The 9,419-nt window shown below is 50.4% G+C and overlaps 1 protein-coding gene across 1 annotated transcript; it reads left to right on the forward strand.

The window, feature by feature from the left end:
- The first annotated feature begins 796 nt into the window (after positions 1-796).
- LOC108025726 (uncharacterized) lies at positions 797-9,200 on the forward strand. The gene is made up of 7 exons (XM_017096305.2): positions 797-1,117; positions 3,859-4,369; positions 4,667-4,827; positions 5,379-5,580; positions 5,921-7,110; positions 7,835-8,059; positions 8,356-9,200. The coding sequence occupies exons 2-7, from the start codon at positions 3,903-3,905 to the stop codon at positions 8,448-8,450; spliced, it is 2,340 nt and encodes a 779-aa protein (XP_016951794.1). The 5' UTR covers positions 797-1,117; positions 3,859-3,902; the 3' UTR covers positions 8,451-9,200.
- Positions 9,201-9,419: the final 219 nt, after the last annotated feature.

The raw sequence follows: 9,419 nt of genomic DNA on the forward strand, positions 1-9,419 counted from the left end.
CTGCTGACTGCTGGTGGCGTTGCTATGTGCAGTGTGTTGCATAAACGCTCTATCAAACCCGGTTGCCTTGACTAAGCTGCCCCCACAATCGGTGACCTCATTCCGCACTCCCCGCTTTTCCAACTCCTATTTTGTTTTTAGCTCTGCCTTCGATTGTTATCGCGCACTTAATTAGGCGTGCGTTGAGGTAATGCTCGTGTAGTTCCCTGGTACTTACGACTTTGGTCATTAGAAAGCTAAGCTGCAAGGTTCTCGGGGTTCGAGCCCCCTTCCCCGGAAAATCGGGCCAGCTGAGACCGTGGAACTCCTCTCTGAGTGATCCGTGCACCTGCCGCTCTTTTATGGCCCGCTGTGGCACTTCAATTTGGCATTATTCAGTGCAATTCAATGCCGCTGCTGCGTGTCAGGCAATCGCATTAGAAAATCATTTGCCTCGACTGTTATAATTGCATTTTATTACTTCCGACAAGAACGAGAAACCCAAGAGCTGTGGACCCTTGGCGAGAAAAGCTGTGGTCGTAGCTCAAGCTGTAGTTGAGGCTGAAGCTGGAGCTGGGACCGAAGAAAGTTGCCAGCGAAGAGCTCTCTTCTGCGGAAGAGAGCTGGCGAAGAGCGGCGGCTCGGCCATTAGCTTTCCGCCATCTACCGGTTTTTCTTCTTGGCCAAAAGAGAGTTAGTAGACGCTGCCTCGGCCTCGGCCGCTGCCTCTGCCGACGTCGCTTGGGGCCTTCGACGGTCGGCTTCCCAGCTTGAAAACGTTTTCCGCGGCCTTCGCAGCGAGCATTCAGTGTCAAGGTGCTCGAACTGGCGGTCGCTAGCGCTCCATCGATAGAAGCTAACGAACTCGATCCGATTCGAACCGATCTTGCCCAGCACCTGGAATCTGGAGTTCCTCGAGGAGTTTCGCATAAGAACGTTTAGCCAAATCGCGCAAGATTCAGTTGGGCGCTCCACTTTCGTCAGTGAGGACGTCGCTCGAGCGGTTCGCGTTGCTTCGGTCCATCGAATCAAACAATCAAAAACTATTTGTTCTTGAGAAACAAATCAATCGTGTGTTTTGTGCGTGTCCTGTTCCGAAGCGGTTAAGATACCCCTGCCACCTTCTCGAGTGACCAAGGTAAAAATTGAGAACGCGTTCTGCAAATCAATTGACATTCAATGCCTGACAAGGTGTCAATTGTCAGGCGAACAGGATGTCCACATGTCGATCAATTAAACGAAAATGGTCAATGGATCATTAGAGAAAGCTTGGGTGAATGTCAGCACAAAAAGCACCGAGGAGATGTCACATTAGTTTCCAAGTATCCAAGCATCCGAGCACCGAGCCATCCAGTTTCCAGTTTCGAGATAAGTCCGCGGAGCTGGAACTGGCATTTTTGCCATGCCGGAAACACGGCGCGCAGAACCCGTCAACTCCCAAATGTGCAGAATTCTGCAGGCAATTAACTTTCGGCCTGGTCAAGACTTCTCTGCTCCCCTGTCGATCCACCATCCACTGGGAATCCTGGTGGTGACCAGTGATTTGGGTCAGTCAACGGTTCGATGCGACCATTTAATGGCAATTAGCCGGGGCTGCGACCAGTCGAGACCTGAATGTCAAGAGAGTGTAGGACTTTCGCTGCCCCTGCGAGAATCCACGAGTCCGAGAATCCGAGTGACAAATCTCCGATCTACGTGCTCCACAATTCATTGCCCTGTTACGACATAAGCCGGGCTAAACGGTGACCCAAACTCATTAATATTCCGGCGGGGTATTGGGCACGGAATGCGTTCAACATCTGGAGCCGCTTCTTCGTGAGCTCGGAGATCATGTTTATGGATTTGGGTGCATAGATTAGGGCTTCGAATGGCTTTCGAATTGGTGCGGTTGACTTGCCGTTAGGTTCGGGCCATGAAATGAAAAGTTTTGTCAAGATTTTCCCAATGCTGCTTGCCTTTTTTCGGTTTTGGTTTTCGATACACCGCAGCCAAGGGAAACTAGTTTTGTGGCTCTTTTGATAGTTGGGAGATTTCACTGGCCATTAATTGAAGATTTGTCGCTAACTTTGAGAAATTTCTGCCAGCCACAAAAAAGAATTTCTATAGAAATAACTCGGGGTGACCCACATCCAAGCGGAGCCAACTCCTTCTGCCGATGGCCAGCGGGTGCAGTTTTCAAATTGCCAGCCATGAAATGAAGATAGCAGCTAGCAGCTAGCAGCCAGCAGCCAGCAGCCAGGCCAAGAAGTAGTTGCCAAGTGGCTTTCTGGCCAACTTGGCCAACCTGGCTCCATCTCCATCTGCGGCGAGTTGCACACATTGCTTACAGTTACACTGAGCAGCGCTTCAATTGAGATAAGCTCCGATGGCAGTTATGTCATTCCCTGGCACACTTTTCCAACCAACCAGCCGACCGGCCAGCCAAGACAACAACTAAACCAATCACTCGCCATTCTAATTAAGTGGCAACTAGTTTTTGGCGTATTGGTGTCATAAAAGTGCTTCATCGGCACCTTGACAGCGCAGGAAAGCAGTGGGATTAGCCCGAATTTCGAACCAGATCCGAGGAGGACTCACTCAAAACAACACTCCATAAAGCCCGGCCAAAACAAACTGTCAAATTTGGCTGTGAATATGTGTGCTAAACGAGAAACAAGTTGCTAAGCTGGCTGATAAATGCTCGGACATCTCGATGCGAGCTTGCATATGTATAAATCTCCATTCGATTCGAATCTCGGGATCCGCAGCAGGAGCAGCTCGGCTGCCAAATGGAAATTTATGCCCATGTCCGTGAGCTTGCGAGTCTGCGGCAGCGGATCTGTGGATTAGTTTATTGGCCCACTAAGGCAACTGACCCACAGCATTAAATTGTGACTTGAGTGGGCCAGTAGCTGACTAGCTGGCAGTGGTTTTCTCCAGCTGGGCCATACCACCGGGTAATTAGAATGTTTTCCCCTCCTATTTATTTATTGAATTGCATTACACTGCCTTCGGTTGAGGTGCCTGCGAGGGGCACGCGACTCGCTCTGCTGGGCAACCCGTGTCATTGACCAGCAACCATGGAAATTGATTTGCAGGCAGACAATTGCATAATCGTTGATTATGAGGCACTCACGAAGCTGCAGTTGTAGCCGCCGCTTCGAACTCCAGTCGAATTCGATTAGTGCGGAAATGAAGTCGAGAGCATGTGGATAGAAAAGCCGGGCTCTCTGTGATTTAACGCATATTACACGTAATGCATTTTCCATGCAGCTGGGTTCTGGTACTGGGTCTCGGGTTGAAGCTGATGCTGCGGCTGGGGCTGAAAAAGAACCGCAAAAGCCACTAACGATCCAACATAAAGCATCCAACAGTTGTGTTCTCCTCCGTATCGATCGCATTGTGATCCGAGGGGCCAATCAGAATTCCAGCTGACCATTTCAGTTAACAGCTAGTGCTTCTTGGCTTAAAGTCCAGGTGCTTTCGGCCATGCATTCTTGGCCTTTTTGTGCAGCCCAGCTTCTTGGCTTCCTGTGCGTGCGCCAGTGCCTAAGTGGCATTATTTTAATTCCTCTGGCCGTGCGTGTGAGCAGCGTTTAGATCTCCGAACTGCTGCCGTTCTCCGCTGCAAGTTTCTGATGGGACCATCAGCCAAATTGATTTTGCATCTATTCCCGGGCAATTAATCAGCGCCGGCTTCTTCGTGCTGGTGGGCGTTGCCACTGCCACTGCAACTGCAACTGCACAGCTGGATAGCCCGTATTAAACCCATTATTAAGGCTTAACTGTAACTGCCGGGGCAATTAATCACGAGATAAGCATGGGAGTGGGAAGACTCTGAAATGCTAATTAAAAGGCAAGCTACCAAATCGCTCTCTTCGCCATTTTCCTTTCTTCCAGAGTGCCGGAATACAGAACACAGAACACAGACCACAGAGTCCAAAATGCAACTGCGGTCAATGACAACAAAGAAGCGAGGCGTCAGCATGATGGCGCTGCTGGGCCTAATGCTGCTCTTGGTGGACACCTCTTCGGTGGCGGCACGCAAGTTGCCCAAGCGGCCGGCGGTGAAACCGTTGAAGACATTTCCGCGCAACAATGCCACACCGATTCCGGCAACGGGAGCGGGAATTGCGGCGCCGAACGGAAGCGAGCTACCAAAACCGTTGAGCGTTGAGCCAGCGGAAGCGATTGTCGCATCGCCACCTGGCTCTGCAGATTCCTCAGGTGATTCTGCCACTGCCTCTGCCTCCGCCAGTGCCCCCGCCCCGGCATCACCTGCTGTATCACCTGCTGCCGAGACCAAGGCCGATGATCTGGGACCCGCTCCCATGGCATCACCGTCGGGGAGCTCCTCCTCGGTGGACGAGGACTGCGAACCGGATATGATTGGCTTCGAGCTCATAACAGGGTAAGTGTCACCGCCAAGAAACATAAATCTTAATTGCGGGCAATTAGTTTTCCGTGGAGTACCACGAAGTGCTATTGAGAGCCATGAAGCACCATCGAGTGCCATGGAGTCCCGTGGAGCAGGGACAATCGCTCGAGCAGGGAGCATAAATTATACCCACCACCTCCTGTTAACACATCGTAAAGGTGGTTTCCCCCATTTATAATGCCGCAAAACCACCCACTTGGGCTGGCCCCAAAGCCCAGCGAGAACCCCAGAATTTATGTGCGTTACTTTCCGGTTAATCCACCATCGCAGGTACGTGCTATCGGCGCCATCGAAGCAATTGGAAACGCTGCCCGGCACCCTCATGCTGACCGACTGCCTGGAGGCCTGCCAGGCCAATGAATCTTGCAGCGCGGTTAATTACGAGACGGGCCTGTGTGTCATGTTCCGCAGCACCGCCGATCAGTTGCCAGGTGAGTCGACTTTTGGCTGCGCCGGGAGTAAAGACGAGAAATGGGCTTGGAGAAGGAGTGAGTCCTACCGCCAGTCAGTGCAATTCCCCAGACAAAGCCTCTTAAAACGCCGCAAAATCCTAATGACGCCAGCAAAACAAACATCTTAGATACAATAAAAAGTATCAATGAAAGCTCTAAGTTCTCCAGTGTGGATTTAAAAGTTTATTGCTAAAGCTACCAAAATCGAATGTTACTCATTCTTAATGTTTTTATACCTTTAACTTGCTGCTGTAATGGGTTCCCAAACACAAACTACTAGGGACAACATAAGATAATGTTCTTCATTTGTCCTTAACATTAATGAGAACTTTTAAATAGCATTTTCCCACCAAAACTCTCAGTTTTAGTTAGTTTTTCCATGTGTAGTTGCTGGTTTAGGAGCACCCATCTCAGCACTCGATAGCCCAATCACGATCTTTGGCTCGCAGCTTGTATGTTAAATGTTTCCCGCTAATCACAATGAGTGCCGCCCCCATCTGGCCCACCATCCCCCCTCCGCTTCTTTTCAGGTTCACTTTCCCGCTCCCAGTACCCCGTGTTCACCGTTTACGCGCAGAAATCCTGCTTCGGAGTGCGTCCCTGCTCGAAGGCCTGGTGCATCGATCGCGTCCAGGGCTACCGACTCCCGGAGCGGGCCAAGGCCAGCCAGAGTGTGGCCACGCGGCGCGACTGCATCGAGCTCTGCCTGGGCGAGACGGAGTTCACCTGCCGGTAAGTGCTGGGTACCGTTACAGCAAAGCCACCCTCTTGAACTGAGGCACCCACCCCGCCTCCTTCGGGTACACACACCTCTTTGCTCCTCCCCAATGCATGCGTCAGAAACCTTGAAGCACTCTGAGATACACGTCAAAATAAAATAGTATGCAAAGGGTTTGTAACAAGAAAAAAAATGTTTAATTAAAGAATATATATATATATCACAGTTCTATACCGACAATGAGGAATCCCTAAAATCGCTTTTATATTTAAGGATATGAGATTTATTTTACCGAAAGTAATGTAAATTCACAACTTCCCCCTTTTTTCTCTGTGCACCCCGATCCACCTGAAGATCGGCCAACTACTATGCGCACTCTGGCCTGTGCGAGCTCTCGGACATGGATCGCATTACGCTGTCGGACGAGGCGAACATCGCGGCCTACGATGGCGCCGACTATCTGGAGAACAACTGCGCGGAGGAGCCGAGCAAGCTGTGCGAGTTCAAGCGCGTAGCGGGTCGCATTCTGAAGACGGTGGACTCGGTGCACCAGAACGTTCAGACCCTGGACGAGTGCCGCGACCTCTGCCTAACGGCCCCGTTCCGGTGTCACTCGTACGACTACAACGAGACCGGGGAGCTGGTGTGCCGCCTGTCCCACCACAGCCGGGCCACACTGACGGATCTCTCCGAGCCCTACCTCTCGATCGAGGAGGCGGCCACCTACGAGCAGTCCGCTTGCTACAATGTCTCCATCGACTGCCGCTCCGGGGAGATGGTGACCAAGATACGCACCTCCAAGCTGTTCGACGGCAAGGTCTACGCCAAGGGAGCCCCCAAGTCCTGCGCTGTGAATGTGAACAACTCACTGGAGTTCGACCTCAAGATGCGGTACAACGATCTGGAGTGCAACGTGCGACAGAGCGCCTACGGCAGGTATATGAACGACATTGTGATCCAGCACCACGACATGATTGTCACCTCCTCCGATCTGGGACTGGCCGTATCCTGCCAGTACGATTTGACCAACAAGACGGTGGTCAACAATGTGGATCTGGGTGTAACTGGAGAGATTGAGTCCACGCTCAGCGAGGAAATCATCGTCGATTCACCGAACGTCATCATGAAGATAACCGCACGTGATGGCAGCGACATGAAGAGGATCGCCGAGGTTGGGGATCCGCTGGCACTGCGGTTCGAGATCGTCGACGCCAACAGCCCGTACGAGATCTTTGTGAGGGAACTGGTGGCCATGGACGGGACGGACAGCGCCGAAATCACACTGATCGACGCCAACGGCTGTCCCACGGACCAGTACATAATGAGTGCCATGCAAAAGCTGGCCAGCAATCGCAAGGTGCTGCTCTCACAGTTCGACGCCTTCAAATTCCCCTCCTCGGAGCTGGTGCAGTTCCGCGCCCTGGTCACGCCCTGCATACCGCGCTGCGAACCGGTTATCTGCGACAACGATGAGAACGGCGAGCTCAAGTCGCTGCTGTCCTACGGTCGTCGCAAGCGATCGGTGCTCAACGGCACTGATGGCGGTAAGTAAACGGTTCTTCTCGGCCAGTTCGAAACCAGGGATGGGTGGCCAGCCGAGCCACCAATCCGCCAACCAGTGACCTTTCGAGAGGCGCACCATCTCGGTCTCGGTCTCGGTTTCTTGGGAGCTATATGTGACATTTACTGTGGCTGTCTGAGGAAAATCTTTGGGAAGATCTGATTTTTTGGGCGGCTTTCATTATTTACAAGAATTGTAGAAAGTGAGTGGGGATTGTAGAAAAAACCCAGAGCTAAATTAAATTTTGTATATATTTTCATTGAAAACCAAGAACATTTATAGGAGTATAGGACATTTTTAAACAATATATAACCTGGATGTCTGTTAATATTTTTATGAAAAGTAGAAAACGTTTCTGATTAACAGCCAAAAGAGTTAGGTACTTTTAGATATAAAAACCATAACATGATTGGATTAAAAGAAGTTAGTAAGTTTGCTGTTGAATGTTGGAAATCAGTCTGTTCTTGGCTGTTAAAAATGTGGCCCATCCGGGATTTATGCACCTTCCTCGACGGCACACCATCCCTGGTTTGGTGGCCCAACCGAACAGAAAAGAACACTGCAGAACAGAACCGAGCAGCTCCCAGAAAACATATTTCATTTCTTGTTTGCCTCTTTTTCTCCTTCTCGCTACTCTTTGCTCGCCTGCAATTTTTTGTGTCTTCTGTGATTTTCTGCTCGATGGATGCGCTGCTACCTTTTCACAGTTGAGCTGGCCATTAAGTCGGAACGCCAAAAACGTGATGTGAGTCATCAGGCGGCCGGCGATGAGAACATTCTGCTGGTGCAATCGATACAAATCACCGATAAGTTCGCCTTCAATGGCGCCGATGCTCCGGGAGGCAGCGGCTCGGAGGCCGGTGGTCTGGATGGCCTGGCCAAATTGCAACTGGACCTGGGCACCAAATCGGACACTTGCATAAACGGCTATGGTGAGTAGTGGGGGATGGGGTCTGGGGTCTGGGGATCACTTAGGTCTTGGGTCTTGGGCCCAGACCAATGTGTAGCACGGTGGCAAGTCGATCCAAGTCGGCTGCATCTATTTGGTATCGCCGAGCGTGGCGAATTGATTTGCGTTAATCGCGTGCCGTCGCGCCATCTAGCCTCTGGAAAGAAACAAAAAAAAAAACCGAATGAGCCGCCTCGACTTGCCAACTTGCCGACTGAGTGCCCAGCTAATTAAATAAGCTCGTAAATTTTCTTCAACTCTTTTTACAACTCTATCCAGGCTTCATAATTGCCGGGGCTCTGTTCCTGCTGCTCCAGCTGACGGTCATCGCTGTCTGGGACAATATGCAGAAGCGAGCGTTACACAAGCGGTAAGACCGTCAACGCCAGTGAATGGCCTCTTAACAAGCCAGTTGGAGAGGTTGGCGACGGAGAAGATGGAGCCGATGGAGTGGATGGAGCCCCAAATGCAGATGGAGGATGCAAATGGAGGCAGAGACAGAATCAGACACCGAGCTGCAGGTGGAGAGGCAGAAACTAGCATGAAATTCTACTTAGCTCAAAACTTAGCACCGCTCATAATCTAGTTAGTAGATGTACGATCGAGAGATGGAGATGGAGAACGGAGTGGAGAAATGGAGAAATGGAGACGCCCTTCCCCGGACTTTCCGCCATAGAGCTGGACTCCTCTGTGAAGGGATCCCCCTAGGAACGAACCGTAGCTTAATATTTATACCTATGCCTAACTATAAACTATAAACCCCACGTACGGGCGCGCATCTAGGCGCCCCTCTATAAGACTTACTGCTAGGACTACTCTGAATACTTATGTCGGCATACTATCAGCTTAAGACTCGGAACTTGGAACTCGGAACGGAAAGCTCCTTAGTTGTAGTGCGAACGAACCATTCAAACCTCTCAAGCGAGCTTCGAACTGACAACCATTGCTCGTTTAAGAGGTTTGACTGTCTACTAATACTTAAACACTTAACTTAACTTAACTTAATGCTTATATATGCTAGGCCCAATCGAACAATCGAACACAGACACACAAAAATGTAAGAAACTGTAACAGAGACAAAACTTCAGATGCTATAAAAGGTAAATAAACGTATTAGAAAGATACTCGTTTGCATTCGCATTACTTTTCTTTTCCTTTTAACCGGCTTTGTTTGGTCTGTTCGGTCGTTTTCGTTTGCGCTTGCGTTTGCGGAATACGAAATTTGCCCGTCACTGTCAATGTCAATCGATCGATTTAACAAGGCCAAAACCTCAAGCCTCAGCCCCGGCCATGATTGTTGGTTTTGGCCTAATCAACGTTGATACAAATCAATCAAGAGCAGC

The sequence above is a fragment of the Drosophila biarmipes genome, chromosome 3R, assembly GCF_025231255.1.
Source record: "Drosophila biarmipes strain raj3 chromosome 3R, RU_DBia_V1.1, whole genome shotgun sequence".
Lineage (NCBI taxonomy): Eukaryota > Metazoa > Arthropoda > Insecta > Diptera > Drosophilidae > Drosophila > Drosophila biarmipes.

What these genes read in the sequence shown, in the direction of transcription:
- LOC108025726 (XM_017096305.2), top strand. Translation starts at nt 3,903, where the DNA reads ATGCAACTGCGGTCAATGACAACAAAGAAGCGAGGCGTCAGCATGATG. An exon ending in GGCTTCGAGCTCATAACAGG is followed by an intron (nt 4,370 to 4,666) that starts GTAAGTGTCACC and finishes CCACCATCGCAG; the next exon opens with GTACGTGCTATCGGCGCCAT. An exon ending in CACTTGCATAAACGGCTATG is followed by an intron (nt 8,060 to 8,355) that starts GTGAGTAGTGGG and finishes AACTCTATCCAG; the next exon opens with GCTTCATAATTGCCGGGGCT.